General features: G+C 37.9%; 1 protein-coding gene across 3 annotated transcripts in view; it reads left to right on the plus strand.

Annotated features, from left to right (window-relative positions):
- The first annotated feature begins 527 nt into the window (after positions 1–527).
- iars1 (isoleucyl-tRNA synthetase 1) overlaps positions 528–26,814 on the plus strand; it is a 177,456-nt gene continuing 151,169 nt past the window's right edge. For all 3 annotated transcript variants that reach the window (XR_011357488.1, XM_069937263.1, XM_069937264.1), the window contains exons 1-5: positions 528–626; positions 4,244–4,371; positions 4,815–4,971; positions 5,657–5,776; positions 10,524–10,606. Coding sequence is in view for 2 of the 3 variants with exons in the window: in XM_069937263.1 (XP_069793364.1) it covers positions 4,253–4,371; positions 4,815–4,971; positions 5,657–5,776; positions 10,524–10,606 (479 nt within the window). In the remaining variant the exon portion in view is untranslated. The remainder of the gene's footprint in view (positions 627–4,243; positions 4,372–4,814; positions 4,972–5,656; positions 5,777–10,523; positions 10,607–26,814) is intronic.

Consider the following 26,814-nt stretch of genomic DNA (forward strand, 5'->3'; position numbering starts at 1 on the left):
TATTTTCCCCCAAAAGCTACTCACACCTTGCCTGCCATTTTATTTTGGATTTCAAGCACAAGTCTCAGATTCCTTAGAACTTCACTGGTTTACACTCTCAAGTGGCATCTTGCCACCTTGCCAAGTTTTTGCCCAATCACTCAATCTATAATCCCACTGCAGACTCACAATGTGCTCAACACAACATGTCCTCTTGCTGTTTTCTTGCCATCAGCAAACTTGGATAATTGACTTTTTGCCTTCTCCTGCAGGCCATTGATATTCATCATCGAACCAAGTACTGGCAAACACGACTTCCCATATCTACAATGTTTAAAACATGTTTAGAATCTCAAAAGGCAACGAGCAGGAGCAGATGAATCGTCAAGACACAGCAGATTACGCACCAAACGTTGATGATAGGATGAGTCAATGTGATGGTCCGGTTGAAGACGAAAGGGTTTCCCCGCTGCACGACAAAGAGACCGTCCCAGAACTAACCAATTGGGGGAAAGAACACTCAGAAATGCCGGCATCCTAGTTTTCGAAGGAGCCAATGAGAGGAGGGATTATTGTTGGGCCGACTAGGATTGGCCAAGTGCTGGAGTGCCGGTGCCGTGCGGTTTCGGAATTTGTCTGAAAAGCCGGTGAGTGGGTTATTGGGGTGGTTTCTCTCTGGTGTCGAGTGTAGTTTATCATGTGGTGAAGAATTTTGACTGAGAAAGGCGATGCCGGTGATGTTTGGAGACGGTGGAGGCAGTCAAACATGAACTCGCCGGCTTGCAGCCAGGCCTGTCCTTTGCCATGTGCTTAAGGCTTAAATGGCCAGAGCTCTGCATCACCTTGGCTTCCCGTGTGTTCACTGATCTTTGGGCCTCTCCTCTCCATACGCAGAAATAACAGACTCTCCTCGTTCACGATCTGGATGTATTTGCACGTGTCATGTCTGGAGAAGCGCAGTTGTGCGGCAGATTGCAAAAACAAAATTGTTTTGGCAATATCGTTCGTCAAAACTAATCTTTCATTTGAGATACATTTCAAGTAAATGATTGCACGTTCTTTTAATGGATCAATAGTTGCCAACTATTGCATCAGCCTGTCATGATCGTGTTCTGGATTTGCTAAATACTAAAAGGGCCCAGATGGCTTCCCTGAGCTGCAGAGAAAATTATGGCGTTATCAATTTTTAACTACGTATCATAATTACAAACATACCATGAAATAAAATGTATTGTCATTAAAATTCGACTTTGTTGGGTCATGTTTTCATCCATTTTTGTCACTTAAGATCCATGGCATACCTTATTCCATCAAGCACTTTCTCCCACCCCAACCTCCACTACAGTTCTATCTGTACAGTATTGTTTAAGAGTTTTGACTGAAGGAAGTGGACCTCAGTTGGACATGCAAATGATTGGCATCGTATGCTCTGTGGTAGTAAGGGATTGCTTCAAGTGGTATATGAGAGGAAAGAAAAAGGTTGAAAACAACTGGAAGGCTTTGGTTGTGTTGGGACACAACCATTTGTGCCCATTTCAGGGCACATAGCATATGGAATTGGAATGTATTTTTTAAAAATAATTTTTGATCTAAATCCTTAAATTCATTCTCCAGTGATTTTTCTGGGAGTACCTCCAGTGTTTAAAGAAAATGGCTTGTATCTATCTTCCTAAAAACACAGAAAAGTGGCATAAATGCCTTGCCATTGATGCACATTGTAAAATTGGTTTGTCCTAATGAAGTTAGATTAAGCAGTATGAATCTATAATCTCAATTATTTTAGATTTTGTTATGAAAGTAGAGAACATTTATACTGGAGTTGGCAAGGTAGCTGGAAAGAATTCCATAGATTCACTTTGTTTCCTGATTAAGATGCTTAAAGCAAGGATCACATTCTCAAAATAAAGGTTGAACTGAGGACAAAACATTCTTCACCCACCAGTTATGAATCTTTGGAATTCTCCATGAGAGCTATGAATGGTCAGTTACTATGTTTTCAAAACATTTTTTGATATTCAGGGAATCCAGTAATATGTGATTAATATGGAAAAATCATGCTTTGGTACAAGAGAGATATAGATACCATAAGTTAAGTGAGAGGGCAAGGATCTGTTGATAAATGTGATGTTATCCATTTTGGAAAGAAAAATGGGAGATTAGTTTATTATTTAAATATCAAGCCATGGCAGCATGCTGCTGTGCAGAAGGACTTGGGAGTGCTTGTGCATTAATTGCAAAAGGTTGATTTGGAGGTGTAGCAGGTTATGATGAAGGTTAATGGAATAATAGCCTTCATTGCTAGAGGGAATACATTTAGCAGCAGGGAGATTATGCTGCAACTATACCAAGTACTGGTGAGACCACATCTGGAGTACTGCATACAGTTCTGCTCTCCTTACTTGAGGAAGGAAGTCCTGGCTGTGGGGGCAGTGCACAAGAGGTTCACCAAGTTGAGGTGGTTAATCTCTGAGGAGAGATTGAGCTTTCTGTAGCTGAACTCACTGGAATTCAGAAGAACGAGAGGGGATCTTATAGAAAAGTATAAACTTATGAAAGCCACAGATAAGATAGAGGTAGGTAAATTGTTTTCATCGTTGGTGGAACTAGGGGACACAGACTCAAGATTGAGGGGAGTAGATTTTGGATGGAGATGAGGAGCTACTTTTCCCATAGGGTGGTGAATCTATGGAATTCCCTGCCCATTGAAGCAATGGAGGCTACCTAAGTGCATATATTTAAGACAAGGTTGGATAGAATTTTACATAGATGGGGAATTAAGGAATATGGGGAAAAGGCAGGTAGGTGGAGATGAGCCTATCATCAAATCAGTCATTGAATGACGGTGCAGGTTCGATGAGCCTGATGGCCTACTCCTGCTCTTGTTTCTTATGTTCTTGTGTAAGAGGAGCTATGATCTTGCGAGATAATGGAGCTTCGTGACTTCATGCTTCTACTCTTCAAATGTCAGCAATGTTTTCTTCTCTGGTGGTAGCATATAAATGATTTGGAAAATTGGTTGTTTAAATTGCAGCATCACTTTTTCAGCAATCATTTCATTAAAGAAGGGTAAATTTCAATACTCAGTATTTTTGGAACTTGTTACTGTCATTGGTGTACAAGGTAAATGGTTCAATGCTTTCAAAAGGAAACAAAGCAAGTGAAGTTTATTGTCAACCTATTGTACAAGTACAACCTGATGAAACAGCGTTCTCAGTCCTCGGTGCAAAACATGCAGACAAACAACCAGATATAACACATACACACATACAATACATATGCAGGACAAGTACTTTATCTATAAAAATAAATAAATAGAATAGGGACAAAAGCAGAAAAATGGAAAATTTTTCCACTGAAGCTGGTTTATTAAATTGTGTGGCTGACTGTCATCAGACAACTTTATCTGTCCTGATGCTTGTAACTCAAAGCAGAGGTATTTCCCATTCAGTTTGCATTATATTTCAGCCAATTTTTTTTACTTCTTCCTGTTTTGTTCATTTTCAAAAATATCTAAGCTATTTCCCTAAAATATTCCCTCCAATAATGTAGTCCAGACTCATGTAAATGTTTTTTTACTTTTCCAATTCTTGAATGTCATTTATATAAAAGTCAGACTTTAATTTTGTCTTGTTAACCAATTGTGGCTTTTTAGGTTCTTCACAAATTCTGTAACTTTCATCAATAAAGAAAAACAGTTTAATTTTTTTTAAATTAAGAAATAAAAAAAGTTTGATATTCCAGTTTCTGTCTTAATCTTGTTCAAATTTTCATTTTATTGTCTATAAAATGTTTAAATTCTTAAATTAAAATGGCACTTTTTAAATTTCCTTGTTTATTGTCTGAGAACTTACCAATGTGGCTGAATGGTCAGCCAACTTGATGTCTGCACATGAAAATCCAGATGATAGTGATACCCACTTGTTTCAGCAAAAAGATTGTAGTTTTTTTTGGTCAGTAGTGAGTGTCACCACTGTCTCACTGACTGCCACTGCCAAATGTTTTCCATATACATGTGAACCTCTTTCTAGGGTTTGTTTCTCTGGCTTTTCGGTTTCTTTTTGGTTGCTTGATTTAAATCCTTCAATCACTTGATTCTGACATTAGTATCAACAGCTTGGCAAAATGGGCTCCAAATTTTCTGACATCTATTGCATGTTATGGCTTGTCACCATATTTTCCGATTAGTTGAGCTTGCTGACTTGTTGAATTCGTTACAAAGCACTTTGTTGTCCGATTCAAACATAATTTCCTTCTTTCAAACTAGATATAAAGAATGGTGCAACCGGTGCCTGAAACCATCAACTTTCCTGCTGAAGAAGAGCAGATACTGAAGATCTGGAAAGAATTAGATTGTTTTCAGCAGTGTCTGAAACAAGCTAAAAACAAACCAAGGTATCAAAAATTGCAATTTTCTAAACTGAACAAAAATTCTGGTGAAGTAAAACACAAAAATCTGTAGACACCATGGTTTATGTAAAAACACAATGCTGGAGAAGCTCAGCAGGTCAAGCAGTGTCCTTTATGTAGCAAAGATCAAAATACCTAACTGACATTTTGGGCTTGAGCCCTTTATCAAGTAAGTCTTTTTAAAATAGCTTTTGTTTTCTTTTAATAAACATTTGGTCGCCAAACTTTTCCATTTACTTGTTCTTTTTACTTTATTGCTTTTGATGTTCTCTTTCAAAACAGGTAGAAAACATGCAAAACTATTATTCTAGAAATATTAGCATATTTATTTTTGATGTTAACTTTGCTCAAGGCTGATTATGTATCTGATTTGTGCCTTTGAATTTAATTGAGCTTTATTTATTGTTGATTGATGTTGGATTTGATAGGTACACTTTTTATGATGGACCACCTTTTGCTACTGGCCTTCCACACTATGGTCATATTCTTGCTGGGACAATAAAGGATATAGTGACCAGATTTGCTCATCAGAGTGGATTCAGTGTGGAAAGAAGATTTGGATGGGATTGCCATGGCTTGCCTGTGGTAGGTTTCTAGAATGGATAATGTTTCATTAGATGGTTATTCTACTGTTGAATAAGAATAGTGTACGGCAATGTTCATTTATGCATTTGCATTTATGCAATTTTAACTAATTGTTGTTCCCCTCATAACCTCAGCTACAGTTGAAGTCCAACAAGAGAATATGATTGCAATTTGTCTGCTGCCTTTCAATTATTGTTATGTATACCTGCAAGGCATTATTCAATATTTTTAACCTTTTAAAAATATCCAGAGCTTTATTGTTTTTAAAATCTTATTTTCTTTTGGATGTTTTCAAAATTGAAATTGGTGTTTAATAATGGAAAAAATTACGTATGTTTCGCAAGATAATTATAATTTTTTTATTAATAAGTGGTTGTTATATTCAGAATATTTACATTTCAATTTATATTGATTATTAACTTTTTTAAAATATTCTTTCTTTTTTCTTATGGCTCTCCTTAGGAGAGTTGGCTGAAGGGGTGGGGGGATCTTTTTTTCTTTTTTTACATATATATAAAAATGTTTAATTGCTGTATATGTCATATATTATTTGTTTTTTGAACGAATAAATATAAAGTTTTTAAAAAAATTGGAATTGGGTAAAAGTAATACAGTTAAACAATGATATCCATGATGTAGCATTTTTTAATTGATTCAGAGCATAACATTTTCTTTCATTTTACAGGAATATGAAATTGACAAGACGCTAGGTATAAAAGGACCTGAAGATGTCGCAAAAATGGGAATAGCTGAGTACAACAGACATTGTCGAAGTATAGTGATGAGATATTCTGGTGAATGGGAGGTAAGCGCTGTGGATGATACTGCTCAGCAGATACCGGAAATCTAAAATGGCAAAGGACACACAGTAAAATCCTGTTATTTGGAATTCAAGCAGTTGCTGAAAATAAATACTGTAGATAAAAAATATGAAGTTTAAAATTGGCTTTAGTTCGCTAATCCATCCAACACACAATCTCAAGCAACTGGAAAATTCACTGACCATAGGTGCTGGATACCAGGAATTTTACTGTATTAGGAATAGCAGAGTAAAAAGCTTCTCTGGAGAGAGAAACAGAGTTCACTATTGAGATTGATAGTTAACAGAACTAGAAAATCAAATATATTTTAAGTTGTCAGAGAGCAGTGTTGGAGAAAACAGCAAAGAGATTGTGACACATTGCAGTCAAGGCTGAGAAGAGTGTAATTGTTTTTATTCTCTTTCTTCCATTCTTATTCATCCGATCGGTCTGAAGATTGTTGAAGATGCACAAGAATGGAAGAGAGAGAATAAAAACAATGTTGAAACTGAGAGACAAAACTGCACTTGCTAGAAACTTGTAGTAAAAGAGAAGCCTGGAAACAGCATATCAGAAGCATCTGTGGAGCAAATTGGTGTCCTTCGATCAGAACTAGAGAGTAGTGATGATGTGAAATTTATTGAATTCATTGTGTCTTGAAGACTGTAATTTGTGTAGTTGGGGTTGAGATGCTGTTTCTTTAACTTGTTTTCAGAATTTAATACTGAAGGGTTTGGGCTGTTATACGTAGTCGTTTTTCAACATTTTTATTGATTTTGTAATTTCACATCCAAAAATACAGAGTTGATATGGATAGATGTTAATATTCAAAAGGATATATTACACTTAAATCATCATTTCATACAAGGTACTCCATAATTTAATCAAATAGATGATATTATATTGATATTATTTTATTATAAAAAAGGGAAAATTTAAACCCAGTACCAAGAAAGAAGCTGTTTGGCTTTAAAAAAGACAGAATTCTTATCAAAGTGATAAATCACCTCATTAATCAACATTTCTACCTTCAAAACAAATCAAATATTATAAAAGTAATTCAAAAAGGATCCCCACAACATTTGAAAATTTACATTCAAATCAGAAATTGAACATCTAATCTTCTCCAAGTTTAAACATGGCATGACATCATGTATCCATTGAGCATAAGTAGGTGGGGTAACATCCTTCCATCTGAGCAACACCACCTGCCTAGCCATAAAAGAAATAAAAGCTAATACATGTAGCTCAAATGTCATTAAAGTTATGTCATTCTCTCCAACAATACCAAATGAAATCGATAAGGGATTTACTTTAAAATTAGCTTTGAAAAGTGCAGAGAAAGTTTAAAATACTTAATCCAATATTTCTCAAGACTAAGTCGTCTATAATTTTTTTTGGTCGATCAGTGTACTAATTATTAGACATATTATAATCTGCATGATATCAGAAGCCCCAATAATTAAAAAGAAAATTTGCTTTAAAAATATAATTTTTTTGGCTTGTTTGGTTATGTTTGGAAATTAACTTGGATGGTCATTGAATTAAATTGTTTTTGAAACATCTGTAACATTGAAAAATAAATTAATTTCATTAAACAATATTACAAGGCAACAAAATACTGATGTTCATTATTTACCTTTTATTTATGATAAAGCTGAATTTTTTGTTACCATTCCCTCTGACCTTCCCCTCTTCGAGATGGAATGCTCTGTCCTCAGTATATGCCTCATCTTCATTCCCCTTCACCCACACCTTAATGAGTTCCATGCAACCACGATGGGGATTCTTCACCTGCTCCCATCCCACTCTGCTGAAGACCCCTTCTCTTCTCTCACTTTAAGCCTTCTTCCTCCTCCTCTCGTCCTGCTCAGCTGCCTACCCTGCATCTTTATATTTTGAATTGCCACCAAGACATAAACTGTCTCAACTTCACCATGCTTCTCTCTTATTCTAATCTCACCCCTGAACCCTCTGCCCACTACTCTCTCCACACAAATCCTCACTATCAAACCTTTAGACAAGGGTGGAATTGTTGTGGTCTGGAGCACTGACCTCTACCTTGCTGAGGACAGATGGCAGCTCTCAGACACCTTTCTTACATACCAAAGAACTGCAAGCCACCGACTCACATGATATCTCTTACCTCATCACTTCTGATCCTCTCCCTCCCATAGTCTCCAACTTCATTGTTTCCCATTCCTGCGCTGCTTGTTTCTACCTCACACCCATGATACACAGATTCATTTATCCAGGTAGGCCCATTGTTTTTGCATGCTTCTGCCCTTCTGAAATAGTATAATCTTACCTCGACTCCCATTTTTTCCCCCATGTGGTCCAATCCCTTCTTATCAACATCCACGATAGCTCACATGCCCTCCATCTAACTTCAAATTTCCTAAATGACTGCCTCAGTTTTGCAGTGGATGTGTCTTCTCTCTATACCTACATCCCTGATACAGAAAGTCTCAAAGCCCTTTGTTTCTTTCTTAACAACAGACCAAACCAGCCTCCTCCGCCTGGCAGAACTTGTACTTACCCTCAATAACTTCTCCTTTGACTCCTCCCACTTTTTTCAAGTCCGAGGAATAGCTATAGATAACCATAGATCATTAGAGCCTAGAAATAGGCCTTTCTAGTCTGTGCTGAACTATTTTTCTGCCTTAGTCCCACTGACCTGCATCTAATCCAGACCCTTCCGATCCATGTACCTGTCCAAATTCTTCTTGAATGTTGTGATCAAATCTGCACACAATATTCCAAATTTGACCTCACCAATGTCTTTACAACTTTACCATAACATCCCAACTCCTATACTCAATACTTTGATTAATGAAGGCCAATTTGCCAAAAGCTCTCTTTACAACCCTATCTACCTATGACATCACTTTCAGGGAACTGTGCATTTGTATTCCCAAATCCTTCTGTTTGACCACAATGATTATTAATTATTGAAGATAATTTGTCCTTTCTTGGTTTGTCCTTCCAAAATGCAATACCTCACACTTGTCTGCATTAAATTCCATCCGCCATTTTTCTAGCTGGTTCAGAACTTTGAAAATCTTTGCAAGCTTTGAAAATCTTCCATGCTATCCAGCAATCTTAGTGTCATCTGCAAACTTGCTGATCCAATTTACCACCTTATCATCTTGATCATTGATATAGAGACAAACAGCAATGGTCCCAGCATTGATCCCTGAGGCACACCACAAGTCATAGGCCTCCAGACTGTGAGGCAATCATCCACCACCACTCTGGCTTTCCATTATAGCCAATGTTGAATCCAGTTTACTATCTCACCACGTATATCGAACTTATGAACCTTCCTGACTAACCTCCCATGTGGGACCTTGTCGAAGGCCTCACTAAATTCCATATAGACAACATTCACAGACTTTCCTTCATTAACTTTCCTGAAAACTTCTTCGAAAAAAACTATAAGATTGGTTAAACACGACCTACACGCACACACGACGATCCTAATCTGTCCATGGCTATCCAAATAATTGTATATCTGATTTCTTAGAATACCTTCCAATAATTCCCGTACTACTGAAGTCAAGCTCACTGGCCTATAATTTCCAGAGTTACTTCTGGAACCTTTTTTAAACAACAGAACAACATGACCTACCCTCCAATTCTCCGGAATCACATCTGTGCCTAAGGACATTTTTAAATATTTCTTTCCGAGCCTCTGCAATTTCTACACTAGCCTCTCTCAAGGCCTGAGGAAATATCAGGCTCCGGAGATTTATCCACCCTTACTTGCTTTAGGACAGCAAGCACCTCCTCTTTAATCTGTATTGGTTTCACTTTTTCGGAACTTCCCTTGACTCTCTGCCAGTTTCCTGAGTAAATACTGGTGCAAAAAAAACCATTTAAGATCTCCCCCAGCTCTTGTAGCTCCATACATAGCCGATCACTCTGATCTTCAAGGGGACCAATTTTTTGTCCCTTACTTTCCTTTTGCTCTTAATATACCTGTAGAAATTCTTAGGATGTTCATTTATATTGTCTGCCAAAGCATCTTCATCTTCTTTGAGCCTTCCTGATTTGTTTCTTGAGGTTTTTTTTGTATTTTTTATACTTCTCAAGTGAATCTGCAGGGGTCATCTACTGCATTTGTGTTCCCATTGTATCCTTCTCTACATTGGAGAGACTGGACGCAGACTAGATTGCTTCGCTGAGCACCTTCTTTCTGTCCAGATCAAAAACCGGCATCTCCCAGTGGCTAACTATTTCAATTTTGCACCTCATTCCCATGCCGACATATCTGTCCATGACCTCATGCACTGCCAAACTAAGGCCACCCAAAAAATCTGGGCTCTCTCCAACAGGATAGCTTTAAAATCACTTCTACTGCTTCTTCTCAACCACTCCACGTTCTCCCTCCCTTCCTATCCCCCTGTCTACTTTTCTCCTAGTCTCTCACCCCCTTCCCTCCACTCCATTTGCTGTGTTGCCCTCCCTCCCTTATCCAGCTCTGACCTCGTGCCTATGGGCCTGTGCTGCTCCCCCTGTCCCATCCCCACCAGTTTATTAGGTGGCTGTGTATATTCTGCTCATCCTTGATGAAGGGCTGTAGTTTGAAACGTTGGTCATGTATCTTGTCTTTGCTCGATAAAGCACACTGTTTGACCTGCTGAGTTTCTCCAGCATTGTGTTTTTACTTCAATCACTGTGTCTGCGGACTTTGGTGTTTTACTACTTGTCTTTTAAATATTGATGAAGATAATTGATTTTCATCATCAGACTGTAATCACTCGGTTGGGGCGCTGGATTGATTTTAAGAATGATTATAAGACCCTGTATCCATCCTTCATGGAATCTGTCTGGTAAGTCATAAAAATTAACTTAATGAATGAGAATTAATTTATACTGTTATATTAGTCTCATCTAGACTTCAGAGTTATATTATAGTCAAATTTTATGAACATGCATTAATGTCAATAGATAATGAAAGTTTTAAATATTTTTATGCAGTGACATTGATAAGCTTGTTTGTTTTGAGATTTTTTAATGAAAAAATATTGGGTGACATGTTATTCTTATTCATTCCTTGAAGATTGTGATAAATGGGATCCCCATTGAAGATAGCAATGAAATTCTTGAAGAATATAAATTTTTGAAATGTTACATCTCATCAAATTATATTGAATGAATCATTTGAATATATTTGAGAAAGAGATGTCTGAAACTTTGAAGTGTTTAGGGTGCTAAGGTGTATGAGAATGGATAAGAAATGTTAGATTGGTCACATTTTGAGAAGTGGTTATGAAGGCACGTATTTAACATTGCAATTCTCTACTGAATGACACAAAATTTTGGGGGCATATTCTTCATTTTCCAGTGGGCATATCCTCTTGTAACTGTCAGGATTTATTAGCTTTTATCCTCAAAAGCTCATTCCAGCTGAAGTATACTCCAAACCAGAAGCATTGACCTTCCGAATTAATGCCTGCTGATCCCACAGTGCCTGTTAGGAGTGCTGATTTTTTAGAAGTCTGCATACCAGTGCTAGTTTTTAATTTTTCAATGTTCAACCTTCCTTTGCTTGTCAATTCTGATTATGCACACCTGTGAGAAGAAGTCTGTGAAATGCTAAGCCATTCCACTTGATCTTCCCGTTGAAGATCTGAAATAATTTTTCAGTGGTTTTGGTTATTTTAGGTGATGTGCATGTCTCTATCCACCATCTTGTAATTGCTAATGATGTCATGGCACTGAGTGAAGTAAGTCAGATTTGTGCTTACAACATTTGAATGAAAACTGAATTAACATTTGGTTCATTTATGAAGTGGCTTTATTCTACTGCAAAATATTAAATATAATGAGAGGCACTTGTCACAATGAGTTCATATTCTCTTTGTTTACACTTATGAAACAATTCTCTACAACATGCACTTTATTGATCTTAAATGATGTGAAATTTGCTTTGGACCAATTGAGGTCTGAAATGGCGACTGAAATAGAAATCTGGGTGAACTGCCCATGCTGGTTGACACCTTTGAAGAATGTAGGACTAATTAAAAAAATCAATCTTTGGCTGTTTGCCATGATAAATTAGCCTCAAGGTAAATTCTATATTTGGGCAGGATGATGTGCAGGAGGATAGAGTGGCAGATGCAAATAACCGCCAACCAGGACAAGCATTGATTTCTGGGTGACTCTGGTAAAGGGGTTGTGCTGGCTGTTAAAGCCATTCAGGATGGGTCTAGCCTTATGGTTGAAAAGCTAAATGACTTGGAGTAGACCTACTTTTAGATCAATGAACCTGATGACACGCTGACAGAAATAATGTGTTTAGTAAAGTTCAGATAAATAATTATTGAAGATTAGCTCCTTTGCCAGAAGGCTGTTAGAGTTTAACTGTAGTTTACTAAAAAGGCTTTTGGGAATTGTCTTGCTTCTGTCACTCCTCTGTAATTTCTGGCCCATGAGCCTGTGCCGTATAAATAGCCTACAACTTTTGTACAGTTTAAAGGATCAGAGAGGAAACTGGAGCGCCCATAGAAAACCCACGCAGACACTGAGAGAACGTACAATCTCCTTACAGCATCATTCTGTTTCGTCTGTTAATAAATTTGAAACATTTTTTGGAATATTTTATTTTTGTTTTTTTTTCCCATAAATATACATTTAACTTTTTTCTTACAAAAAACAAAACACAACAATGCTTTACCTCCCACCCCCTTCACTGTATAAATCCATGCACCATCAGGACTTACAGTTGGGTTTTAAAAAAGAAAGTTTTCATTGGAGAAGTCACTTATATTTTTATGATAGTAGCACTTTTTAAAAATTATATTTGGGCCCCTATATAATCCAACTATGGTTGCCATATTTTTAATAAACATGTTATATTAGATCTTTAAATTATATGTTTTTTTCCCATTCTCTGTCTTATTTCCAAGTAATCGCAATATATTTCTTAGCCACAGCTAAAGCTATTTTAACAAATGAAATTTGGAATTTAGTTAGCTTATTACTTATTTCAATAAAATTGCCCAGAAGATAGAGCTCTGGGTCATCCACGCAGGCCATCCTATTATCCTTGTTAGTCTTCTTTTCTTTGGCTTGGCTTCGCGGACGAAGATTTATGGAGGGGGTAAATGTCCACGTCAGCTGCAGGCTCGTTTGTGGCTGACAAGTCCGATGCGGGACAGGCAGACACGGTTGCAGCGGTTGCAGGGGAAAATTGGTTGGTTGGGGTTGGGTGTTGGGTTTTTCCTCCTTTGCCTTTTGTCAGTGAGGTGGGCTCTGCGGTCTTCTTCAAAGGAGGTTGCTGCCCGCCGAACTGTGAGGCACCAAGATGCACGGTTTGAGGCGATATCAGCCCACTGGCGGTGGTCAATGTGGCAGGCACCAAGAAATTTCTTTAGGCAGTCCTTGTACCTTTTCTTTGGTGCACCTCTGTCACGGTGGCCAGTGGAGAGCTCGCCATATTAACACGATCTTGGGAAGGCGATGGTCCTCCATTCTGGAGACGTGACCCACCCAGCGCAGCTGGATCTTCAGCAGCGTGGACTCGATGCTGTTGACCTCTACCATCTCGAGTACTTCGACTTTAGGGATGAAAGCGCTCCAGTGAATGTGGAGGATGGAGCGGAGACAACGCTGGTGGAAGCGTTCTAGGAGCCGTAGGTGATGCCGGTAGAGGACCCATGATTCGGAGCCAAACAGGAGTGTGGGTATGACAACGGCTCTGTATACGCTTATCTTTGTGAGATTTTTCAGTTGGTTGTTTTTCCAGTCTCTTTTGTGTAGTCTTCCAAAGGCGCTATTTGCCTTGGCGAGTCTGTTGTCTATCTCGTTGTCGATCCTTGCATTTGATGAAATGGTGCAGCCGAGATAGGTAAACTGGTTGACTGTTTTGAGTTTTGTGTGCCCGATGGAGATGTGGGGGGGCTGGTAGTCATGGTGGGGAGCTGGCTGATGGAGGACCTCAGTTTTCTTCAGGCTGACTTCCAGGCCAAACATTTTGGCAGTTTCCGCAAAACAGGACGTCAAGCGCTGAAGAGCTGGCTCTGAATGGGCAACTAAAGCGGTATCGTCTGCAAAGAGTAGTTCACGGACAAGTTTCTCTTGTGTGTTGGTATGAGCTTGCAGGCACCTCAGATTGAAGAGACTGCCATCCTTGCGGTACCGGATGTAAACAGCGTCTTCATTGTTGAGGTCTTTCATGGCTTGGTTCAGCATCATGATGAAGAAGATTGAAAAGAGGGTTGGTGCGAGAACACAGCCTTGCTTCACGCCATTGTTAATGGAGAAGGGTTCAGAGAGCTCATTGCTGTATCTGACCCGACCTTGTTGGTTTTTGTGCAGTTGGATAATCATGTTGAGGAACTTTGGGGGGCATCCGATGCGCTCTAGTATTTGCCAAAGCCCTTTCCTGCTCACGGTGTCGAAGGCTTTGGTGAGGTCAACAAAGGTGATGTAGAGTCCTTTGTTTTGTTCTCTGCACTTTTCTTGGAGCTGTCTGAGGGCAAAGACCATGTCAGTAGTTCCTCTGTTTGCGCGAAAGCCGCACTGTGATTCTGGGTGGAATATTCTCGGTCACACTAGGTATTATTATTATTTAGGAGAATCCTAGCAAAGATTTTGCCTGCAATGGAGAGCAGCGTGATTCCCCTGTAGTTTGAGCAGTCTGATTTCTCGCCTTTGTTTTTGTACGGGGTGATGATGGTGGCATCACGAAGGTCCTGAGGCAGTTTTCCTTGGTCCCAACAAAGCTTGAAAAACTCATGCAGTTTGGCATGCAGAGTTTTGCCGCCAGCCTTCCAGACCTCTGGGGGGGATTCCATCCATACCTGCTGCTTTGCCACTTTTCAGTTGTTCGATTGCCTTATATGTCTCATCCTGGGTGAGGACCTCATCCAGCTCTAGCCTTAGGGGCTGTTGAGGGAGCTGGAGCAGTGCGGAATCTTGGACTGAGCGGATGCCACTGAAAAGAGATTGGAAGTGTTCTGACCATCGGTTGAGGATGGAGATCTTGTCGCTGAGGAGGACTTTGCCGTCTGAGCTGCGCAGCGGGCTTTGGACTTGGGGTGAGGGGCCGTACACAGCCTTTAGAGCCTCGTAGCTCTAGGCTGTGTACGGCCCCTCACCCCAAGTCCAAATATCCTTGTTAGTATTTCAGTAATATCCTGCCAGTAAGGTCTCACCATCACATATAACCACATAACATGTAACATAACATAACATAACAATTACAGCACGGAAACAGGCCATTAGGCCCTTCTAGTCCGCACCGAACCAAACACCCCTTTCTAGTCCCACCTCCCTGCACAATGCCCATAACCCTCCATCTTCTTCTCATCCACATACCTGTCCAACCTTTTCTTAAATAATACAATTGACTCCGCCGCCACTATTTCTCCCGGAAGCTCATTCCACACGGCTACCACTCTCTGAGTAAAGAAGTTCCCCCTCATGTTACCTCTAAACCTCTGCCCCTTAATTCTTAACTCATGTCCTCTTGTTTTAATCTTTCCTCCTCTTAACGGAAATAGTCTATCCACATCCACTCTGTCTATCCCTTTCATAATCTTAAATACTTCTATCAAATCCCCTCTCAACCTTCTACGCTTCAAAGAATAAAGACCTAATCTGTCCAATCTCTCCCTATACTCTAGATGCTTAAACCCAGGTAACATTCTGGTCAACCTTCTCTGCACTCTCTCCACTCTGTTTATATCCTTCCTATAATTAGGCGACCAGAACTGCACACAGAACTCCAAATTAGGCCGCACCAACGTCTTATACAATCTCAACATCACCTCCCAACTCCTATATTCCATGCAATGATTGATAAAGGCCAGCATACTAAAAGCCTTCTTCACCACCCTATTCACTTGAGTTTCTACCTTCAGGGAACGATGTACCGTTACTCCTAAATCTTTCTGCTCTTCTGTATTCATCAATGCTCTCCCATTTACCACGTATGTCCTATTCTGATTCTTCTTACCAAAATGAAGCACCTCACACTTATCAGCATTAAATTCCATCTGCCACTTTTCAGCCCACTTTTCTAAGCAGCCCAAATCCCTCTGCAATCCTTGAAAACCTTCTTCATTATCCACTATTCCACCTATCTTAGTATCGTCTGCATATTTACTAATCCAATTCACCACCCCATCATCTAGATTATTAATGTATATAACGAACAACAATGGGCCCAATACAGATCCTTGAGGCACACCACTGGTCACCGGCCTCCAACCTGACAGACAATTATCCACTACCACTCTCTGGCCTCTCCCTTTAAGCCAATGTTCAATCCATTTGACTATCTCAAAATTTATACCTAAAGACTGCATCTTCCTAACTAACCTTCCATGTGGTACCTTATCGAAGGCCTTACTGAAGTCCATATAGACAACATCCACTGCGCTACCCTCATCCACATTCCTAGTCACCTCTTCAAAAAATTCAATCAGATTGGTCAAACATGACCTTCCTCCCACAAATCCGTGTTGAGTGCTCCTGATCAGACCCTGTCTATCCAGATGTTTATAAGTACTATCTCTAAGAATTTTCTCCATTAATTTACCTACCACAGACATCAAACTTACAGGCCGATAGTTGCCAGGCTTCCTCCTTGAACCCTTTTTAAATAACGGAACCACATGCGCAATGCGCCAATCCTCCGGCACTATCCCCATATCTAATGACATTTGGAAAATTACCGCCAGATCCTCTGCTATTTCCTCCTTCACTTCTCTCAATGTCCTGGGGAGGATCCCGTCTGGTCCCGGAGACTTATCCACCTTTATATTCTTCAAAAGCCTTAAAACTACACCTTTTGTAATCTCTATATTCCCCATATTTACCCAATTTGCTTTTTTTTATCTCACATCTCCCAATATCCTTCTCCTTAGTGAATACCGAAGAAAAGAAACTGTTCAATATCTCCCCATTTCTCTAGGCTCCACACACAGTTTTCCGCTCTGATTTTCTAAGGGACCAATTTTGTCTCTAGCTTTCCTCTTACCGTTAACATATTTGTAGAACTCTTTTGGATTAGTTTTCACCCTGCTTGCCATAGTTTCCTCGTACCTTCTTTTAGCTTTCCTAATTCCTCTCTTAAGATTCCTCTTACATTCAATGTATCTTTCAAACATCTCCTTAACTCCATGCTTCTTATATCTAATGTACGCCTCCCTTTTTCTTCGAACCAAGTTTCCAATATTCCTTGAAAACCACTGCTCTCACAAACCTTTTGCCCCTCCTTTTAACCTAACAGGAACATAAAGCTTTTGCACTCTCCTATTTCTATTCCACATCTAAAACACATCTCTTGTATTTCAGATTTTGATTTATGTAATTTCTGTGGTGTGAGGTATAATTGGTGTAGAAAATTATATTGTACTAATCTGTATCTGGCATTTATAACTGACATCATGCTATCCAAACACCAATCCGACCAACATCTTTCTATTGTTGCAACTCCTATATCTGAAATCTCTCTTGATTTCTGTAAACATGCTTTTGCACTTTCATTTGGACAGCAAGTGCATTTTAGATATAAATTTAGGTGTGTTCCCCAGCCATATCATCTCACTAATTTCAGGTGGGGCCGTTTGGTTCCAATCTTTCTCTGAAGAATGATCTTAACTGGAGAAAGCAAAAGGATGTCCCATTAGCTACTCCATACTTATTTCTTAATTGTTCAAAAGACATAAGAGATCCTTCCGTATAATAACCATCAACATATCATATTCATTTGTCATATCATGAATTCAACATTTTGTTACCAGAAGCAAATTTTTACATAATGGTGTCCTCAGTGATATACCTGTGATTTGCCCTGATACATTCATTTATTTCTTGCCATATTCTAATCATGTGTATTGATGTTATTGATTTAACATTCCACTTATAAATAAAGCCCTTCCTTATCTCCTATTTTATTGAGTTCAGTCCCATTCCAATCCATGAAGGGGACTTTTTTTCAAAGAAAGATGATAGAAATCTTGCTTGTGCTGATAGATAATATTTCTTTTTTTTTTTGAAGACTTTATTTAAAATTTTATAACATGAATACAATAGAAAATTACATTGAAAGAAAAAAAAATTAAAATGGTATGATTACAATATTACATCAGAAAACTACACAAAATAACCCCCCCCCCGTTAATTGTAACACAATATTAGTAATCTAACTTAAAATTAGTCCAGCCCTTCCCCCCCCCCAAAATAAAGAGTGAAGAGTTAATAAAATTAACAATATTATATATGGAAAAAAAATACCCACTTACAAAAAAAAGAGATAAAACTTAACCTAAAAAAAATTCTAACAACAAAAATTTTTTTTATCAATACTAAAATATCACGCTTAAATATATATTTAAATCAAACTTAAATGCATATAATTAGCAAACGGAGTCCACTTTAACTTATAAAAAGACATCCTATCCTGAATTGAAAAAGATATCCTTTCCATAGTCAAACAAAATTTCATCTCCAAATACCACTTATCTAAAGTTAGTATATTTTTATCTTTCCAAGTAAGTGCTATACATTTCTTAGCCACGACTAAAGCTAAATAGATAAAGGGGTAATATTTCTTAAAATCTAGAAGTCTAAGACTTTGCAATTTATAGTTTCATGTTAGTTATCCAGTGCAATTCTTGGTTCTTTGTTATTCCAAAGGAATTGTCCTGTACAATTATGTAATTTAAAGAAATGTTTAGTTAACACAATAGGCAACATTTGAAAGAGTTACTATATATAGTCTTGGTATTACCTTCATTTTTGTACAATTTACCCTTCTTATTAATGTAATCAGCAGATCTTTCCATTTCTGTATATCTTTATCTACTTTTTCTAATAAAGGGGTATATTTGAGCATGTGTAGCTTGCTGCTACAAACTATGGGTCTGCAGAGCCTATAGCGCAGTAGAGGTTATAGCTGTATGCAGGTTAGCTCAGAAAGAACATGCTGTTCCCAGAAAGAACGACACGAACCCCAGTTGAGTGTAGTTAACACTGAGCTTTATTGGGCTCACAGCCCTACTTTTATTCTCAAGGTGAAGGGTGTGGTCAAAGCCCCCTCAGCACTGATTGGTGCGTTTACAATCTGCTTTCCTTGATAGGCCAGTTAGGCTCCTTTAGTTGTGGCCAACTGGAAGGCAGTGCTGCGGGCCTTGTGTAGCCTGGTGGATCGTCGCGTTTATTCTTCATTTTGTGAGGCACCCCGAGGGGGCTGCCACATTTATATAAATTCTGTAAATTATTACCTGTCATTATTTCCTTGGTATTTAATTCCATCTTTCTTCCATTTAAATTTACTACCTTTTTGGTATCTTTCATAATCAAAATTCTGCAATGGCATTTTCTCACATTTATCCATATTTATTTTATATTCTGATATTCTTCCATATTTTTGTAGTAAAGTTTGTAATATTTGTGATTCAGTTGGGTCAGATATATATATAATAGCACATCATCAGAAAATAAACTAATTTTATGTTCTTCCTGTTCAATTTTGAAACCCTTAATATCCAGAACTCTTCTAATCTCTGCCAGAGGTTCAATAGCTAGAGATAGAGGACACCCCTGTCTACTCGATCTACTGAAGGGAAAAATAGATGATATTTTGTTATTAGTTTTTGAGTTTTTATCCAATTTATAAATTTTCTATCCACAAATATTTCTAATGTTTTATATAAGAAAGTCCAATCAAGTTGGTCAAATGCCTTACTGCATCTAAAGAAATAGTTATGTTTGGATTTTGCCACATGTATTATATTGAATAATCTACCCAGACTATTTGAATAATGTCTTCCTTTAACAAATCCCACCTGACCTGGATGTATTAATGTTGGTAAATACTCATCCAGTCTGTTGGCTAGTGCTTTTGCTGGAATTTTATAGTCTGCATTCAGAAATGATATTGGTCTGTATGATTGAAAAAAACTCACAAATGCTGGAGAAACTCAGCTGGTCAAACAGTGCCTTTATGTAGTGAAGGTGAAGATGCATCGCCAACATTTTGGGCTTGATCCCTTCATCAAGGTGTGGGGGAACATGAGAGATGTCCAAACAGAAGGTGGGGGGGGGTGGGGGGGGGAAGGAATGATAGTCTGTATGAGGTTTTTAATGGGTCTCTACTTTTCTTCAATAGCACTAATTATAGCAGTTGAAAAGTTTATGGCAGGGTCTGGGTCTCTACTGTCTGGTTTATTAACACATCCATCAAAAGAGGCATCAACAAATCATTAAATTGTCTGTAGAACTCAGGAGGGAACCCATTTTCCTCCAGGGACTTATTAGCTTGTAAAGTACCCAGAGCTTTCTCTATTTCTTCCCTTGTAAAAGGTGCATCTAAGTTATTTTTTCTCTCTCTCTTCTAATTTAGGAAGTTCAATATTTGTTAAAATATTTTCCATCTCATTTTCATCTCCTACTAATTCTGATTTATATCATTTTATATGGTATTGTCAAAATGTGTTATTTCTTTCTTTTTGATGAAATGTTATAGTATCATTTTCTGTTTTTATTGCATTTATTATTATGGATGACTCCAATTTTTTAACCTGCCAATTAACACTTTATGAGCCCATTCTCCTAGTTCATAGCATTTTTGTTTAGTTTTTAATATTGTTTTTTCTGTTCTATATGTTTGTAGTATATTATACTGTAACTTTTTGTTCTCTAATATTCTATATTGTGTAACTGATATCTGATACATTTTTTCCAATTTTGTTATATCTTTCTCTGGACCTTCTAAATCTCTTGCATATTCTCTCTTATTTTTAGTATAAGAAATAATTTGTCCCCTCAAGTAAGTTTGAAGCGTATCTCATATTAGAAGACTGGTCAGTGGAAGGAAGATTGTTTTCACAAAATATTTCTATCTCTTTCGTAATAAATTTGCAAAAAAATCCATCCTCTTCAATAACTTAGCCCTAAGGCGCTATTTATATATACTTTCTTGCTTTTCCATTATTGTAATAATTAATGTTAATGGTAAATGGTCTGATAAAAGTCTTGCCAAATACTCAATTTTTACCACTCTACTTTATAACTGGGCCAACATTAAAAATGGATCAATCCTTGAATGTGAGTTACATATCCTTGAGTAGAATGAATAGTCTCTTTTTAAGGGGTTGAGCCGCCTCCATATATCAATTAAATTTAAATCCTTCATAAATGATAATGTCATTTTTGCAGCTATTGACCTTGTTATTTTTCTCGTTGATTTGTCCAATATTGGATCTCCTCCAATCAATATATTATGCTTTCCCCATGCAGTTTGTAAAAAGATATCCTTCATAAAGACTTCATTGTCATAATTTGGGGAGTAAATATTCTTAAGCGTCCATGATTCTGGATAAATTTTGAGTGTACCATTACAAATCTTACAGATTGATCAGTTAATGTCTCTTCTATTATTATTGGTATATTTTTATTAATTAAAATTGCTACACCTCTTGGTTTTGATCCAATGAAGATGATATTACTTGTTCCACTCATCCTTTCCTTAATTTTGTGTGTTCCAATTTAGTAAGATGTTTCTTGTAAAAAGGCTATATCTGCTTTTAACTTTTAAGTATACCAAGACTAGTTTCTCTTCACCTCCCATTAATTCCATTAACATTAAAACTAATAAATTTTAATTTTCTATCCATATTCTTCTTTAAAACTGTATTTTTAAAGGAAAATCTCTTTGACTCTTTAAAAAATAATAAAGTGATCCTTCCCCTTAAAGAAAAATAGTGACCTATATGTAGAGCCATGAAAGTCCACGATAAAAGCCCACAGAACCTCTCAAGGAAGAAGAACCCCTCCCTTTAATGCAATCTTTTTTGCTACTCCTTTCCAGGCACAATTCTCCCCTTTAGACCGGAGTCTCCATCCTGCTACTAATATTCCCAGATTTTTTTTTCCTTTTACTGAGCTCTCCATGAGCATTTCTATACACTATACTTTTAAACAATAAATACAAGATGATTTAACAAAAATTTTTAAAATTACAACTTTTTCACAATCTTCTCCCATGGCCACCTTAATCTTTTTTTTAAACAAACTTTTCAGAAAGCCTTCCACCTCATTCTTTGGAAAAATTGCCAGTTCCCTTCTGCTGCTTCAACACTAAAAGTCACAGGATATTATCATTGAGTATTTCAAGTTTTTAGCACATAGTTGTCTTTTTACATCTTCAAATTCCTTTCTTTGTTTAATGAAGGTCAGGCTAAAATCTTGAAAAAATAGTTCCTTTTCACGATCAACCTCGGGCAGGGTATTATTCTGCTTAGAGTAATGGGGCTCCTAGAATTATCTCCCGTTCTCGGTAGCTTAACTGGTCTTGGTCTCTGTTCGCTGGCTCTTCTGGGTCCAAGTGTTCAGTGAGATCTCTCGATATGCACTTTTTCTCCAAATTTGTCTTCTCCCAACACTTGTGGAAACCATTTTTGAAAGAAGTTCACTAGGTCTCTTTCCTCGATTCCTTCCTTTAGTACAATAATTTGGACATTGTTCCGTTGACTAAAGTTTTCCATACGGTCAATTTTGTCAAGCACTCCTTGTTTATCCAACTCGCATTTTTTTTGGCTTTTTTTCCCAAAGCCTCAAGTTTTCTATGCGTTTTTGTCAATTTACTCTCTGCTTTACCCATTCTCTCCATCAGGTCTTCAACAATCTCTTTTATTTTGGTCATTTTCTCCGTTATATTTCTCATAACCGTTTCAACACTTATGAATTGGTTAGTCAAATTATCCATTTTTTCCAGGATGATGATCAATTCTTGACCCGACTCCCCAGTTTTACCTGGTTCTGCCATTCCTGTCGCAATTTTTGCACCACTTCCTTTCAAACTTTCACCCAATGTTCCCAGTTGAATGGGAGCTTCTTCAATCTTTGTTCTCGGCTACCTTAGTTTCTTTGTGCTAATTTCATCCATTTTTAATTTTCAAGTTCTGACCATCTATTTAGTACTCTTCATGAAGAGCACAACCAAAACATTTGTCTAAGTCCTTCGTATGGCCATGTCCCCAATTTTAAACATTTGTTGACTTCACAAGTATACACCAGCAGCTATACTTTGTGAAGTGTCTGAGGAGATTTGGTATGTCACCGAAGACACTCATAAACTTCTACAGGTGTACCGTGGAAAGGATTCTAGCCAATCGCATCACTGCCTGGTATGGATGCGCCAAGTCTCAGGACAAGAATAAACTCCAGAGGGTTGTTAACTCGGCCTGCAACATCAAAGGCACCAGACTTCACTCCATCGAGGACATCTACATGAAGTGGTATCTTAGAAAAGCAGCCTCCAACCTCAAAGGCCCTTACCTCCCGGGCCATGCCACTCCGCTAGCGTCGGGAAAAAGGTACAGGAGCCTAAAGACGAGCACTCAAAGGCACAAGGATAGCTTCTTCCCTGCGGCCATCCGATTTCTGAATAATCAATGGATGGAAGACACTGGCTTACTTTTCGTGCACTATTTTTATTTTTTTGTAATAATGTTGTGAGATGGTTTTAATATGAATGTTTGTACTATGATCCTGCCACAAAACATTGAATTTCAGGACTTGTTCATGACAATAAATTCTGACTATCAATCTGTATATTTGTATCATGAACCATAATGGAACAAGTATGTATTTGTTCTCAAAGGGCTAAAAGACCACATTTGATAATTGCCTTCCTGTGATCAAAAATTTCCTGGTTGGGATTTTCATTAGTGTGGTTCTCTTCTTACAATTACTGCTCCTGTTCCCCAGAATTCTCAATGAGTTCTGTGGATCAGTAAAACTGAATCAACGTGCTAAGATTGCAGTAAATATCCAAACTGTTGAAATGTGTCCTACCAGAAATAGTCACACCAGCAAAACTTCTCTAGAAATACTTGACAAATGATAAAGCTCTGCCTCCGGTTTGTCATGTTTCAGTGCTGCCATTTCGTCAATATCTTTGAATGACGAATTAAGAGTGAAAATTAAAATTATTAAAAATATTTAAAATAAATTAAAACACTATTAAATATTTAGATATTAGACTAAACTCAAGCAGTTAAAATCTTATTATTGGGTTTGAAACACAAGTGCTTGGGAGTCAGCTTGAACTTTTTTTCTGCTGGTTTCTGCATGGAGTCCAGTGGCAGCGTGTTCTCTGGAAATCAGAAATGAGTTCAGCAGCAATATTGAGAAGTGCTCATAGTTATCTAAGTAAATATTAGTTATTAATAGTAGAATTGCTAATATTTGCCAGCAAAACCTGGACTATTGGCTGCAATGGTTTTTATCTGGACATCTGTGTGGATACTCTCTTCCTCCTACTACCTTCATTGCTTTGTCTAATACTTCATTATTTTTGCCTTTGTATTTTCTTATTTTCTGTTCTCTAAGGCTACAACCGAACGTAGGTCAAATATAAAATCAGGAAGAGTATTGTCAGATAGAATTTAATGTTTATTTGTGTGAAGTGATGCATTTTGGGTCAAATAGAAGTAGGACATTTGCAATAAGTGGTATGTCACCAAGGAGCATTGATGAACAAGGTGGGTGTTGTAACAGATGTCCATTGAAAGTGGCAATATCTGCAGATAGGATAGTGAGGAAGAGACATGGTATGCTTGCCTTAATAAGAACCAACTGTCTATTTCCTTCCACATAAGCTGTGTCTAACTCATTGAGTTCCTCTAGTAGTTTCCATTTTGCTCATAGAATTTAAAAAAAAGAGGTTGGAACTGTACAAAATGTTGGTTAGGCTGCAAAGAGAATTGTGTGCTGTTCTGGGCATAAAAATGATGTGGCTGTAGAAAGGATGGAGGAGATTATAGTTATGGAAAGAGTTGGATAGGCCGTGTTTATTTTCCCCAGAGCAAAGGAGGTTGCAGAATGACCTGACGGAGCTAGATAAAATTGTATAGGGCATCAAGTAGGTAGAATTTCTCTTTTTTTTTCCCCATGATGGGGGTTTTTAAAACCAAGAGGGCATAGCTTTGTGAGAGGAAGAAATTTTAAAGGAGATTTAAAGAGAAACTTTTTCACACAATGGTTAACATCTGATACTTGCTGCGAAAGATGGTGTCAAATAAAGTGGTATTGTTACGAGCCCAGAGGACCCCAAAATCCTGCAGCAATAAATATTCACCAAGACAAATGGTTACTTAAACAAAAATAACTTTTGATTATCTTTAAACCTAAAAATAGCATCACACTTTAACTTATCACTATTGACTTAACTAACCTAACTTAACCCCCTTCTAATTCTAAGTACACGTGTATGTAATGTGTGTGTAAGTTCAGAAAAGTTCTTTGATTCACAGTCCAATCTCACTTCTCTTTCCTCCAAGTTCACTGGTTGCAGGCAATTCTTATTCTGTGCACAGAATTTAACATTTATAAAGTTCACCAGGCTTTGGTGCTTGGAAGATAAATAGTTACCACTCAGGAAGGTTCTTGTCGGTTTTCAGAGAGAGAGAGAGAGAGTTGTTGTACATTGGACACCCACAATTGATTCCTTTTTAATCATCTACTTGCTGTTGAAACTTCCCCCCTCAGGGTTCTCCAAATGATAACCTCTTTCTTTTTCTTATTCCAAGTGAAACATTAGACAGCCAGTCCTCCTCTTGCAAGAACCACAAGGGCTTTGACCAGGCACTCACAACCGTTCTTCCAAATGTGGTTTTCCACAAGCTTGCCAGCTTGTCCTGTTCCAGTCCCAGCTGCTGCTGGTGACTATAACACTGTAGAACTGATTTCTCTCTCTCTGCTCTCTCTCACTCACACACTCACACCCTGTTTTACTCTCTCTGCGTGCAAAACAATATGACCCTCCTAGAACAGCAAGTTCCCATCCAGACTCTCTACAGCTCTGAAAAGCTCTTTCTGTTGCCTTTTTGTAAACAACAATCTATTAGTGAAGTCTCTTGGGCACTCTCCAAAGCTTTTGCAAAGGCTCTGAGGCCCTGACAAGTCTAGCATTAGCAGAGCTCCAGTATTTTAAATAAGATCTATTTTAAAGTGTTTGTATGTGACCTACACTAATATACCTGCCCCAATTTATCTCCTAAAAACATATCTATATTTTGTCACAGTACATTTAAGGGATCTTGAAGCAGGCAATGATTAGAAGGATTCAGACGTATGTAAGCAAATGGGATTAGTGCAAATGGACAGATAGGTCATTATGGCCAAAGGGCTCCTTGATCAAAGGGCCCATTTCTGTGCAAGTCTGTTCTCCTTGGAGTTTTAAAGAATGACAAACATATAAGATTATAAGAAGGTAAGAAGGCTTGGCATGACCAATGTTGGAATGTCTTCACTCGTTTGTGACTCTTGAACAAAAGCATCTCAGACATTTAAATCTGCTATTCAATCAAATTGCTTCTCGTAAAGAGTGGTTAATCTCTAGAATTGTATGCTCCAGTGGGTGGTAAAAGCTGGATCATTGCAAGTGGAGTAAGAGTAGAAATACAGGAACACAATGCAAAGACATCTATGCACCATGTAATAAAGCCACAGTCAGTTTGTTTACATTCATTATCCATTTACAGTTCTTAGTTTACATGCTTTACACCATGCACAGTTTATTTTTTGCACTACCAAATAGTGGTAATTCTGCCAAACCCACAGGAAAAGGGAATCTCAGGGTTCTATGTGATGTCATTTTTGTTCTCTGACAATAAATCTGAAATCTGAGGGAGGTGGAGAAATGCCACAGAAGAGAAGTTGAGACCAGCGTGGATCAGATGAAACGGTGGGGCCTGATGATGTACTCTCGCTCTAATTTCTTGTTTTCTTCTGTTCTGTGACTAGAAGGCTAAACTGGGAAGTATGAGAAAATAAGAAATATTGCAGATGCTGAAAATTAGAAATAAAACAAGAAACTACTGGGAAAATTCAGCAGATAGGACAAACTGTCAAAATGGCAGAAAGAATTAGAAGTGTGACAACTTTTACCACTTGTTCCTTTGAAGTGTCTTCATTTTGAAAACTGTGCCTTTCTTTCCTGGTGCATTGGTGTCTTTGCATTGTTCTTGTATTCCTACTCTCACTCCCTCTGCTGGACAGAGCAAGGATCTCACTAGTC

The sequence above is a fragment of the Narcine bancroftii genome, chromosome 5, assembly GCF_036971445.1.
Source record: "Narcine bancroftii isolate sNarBan1 chromosome 5, sNarBan1.hap1, whole genome shotgun sequence".
Lineage (NCBI taxonomy): Eukaryota > Metazoa > Chordata > Chondrichthyes > Torpediniformes > Narcinidae > Narcine > Narcine bancroftii.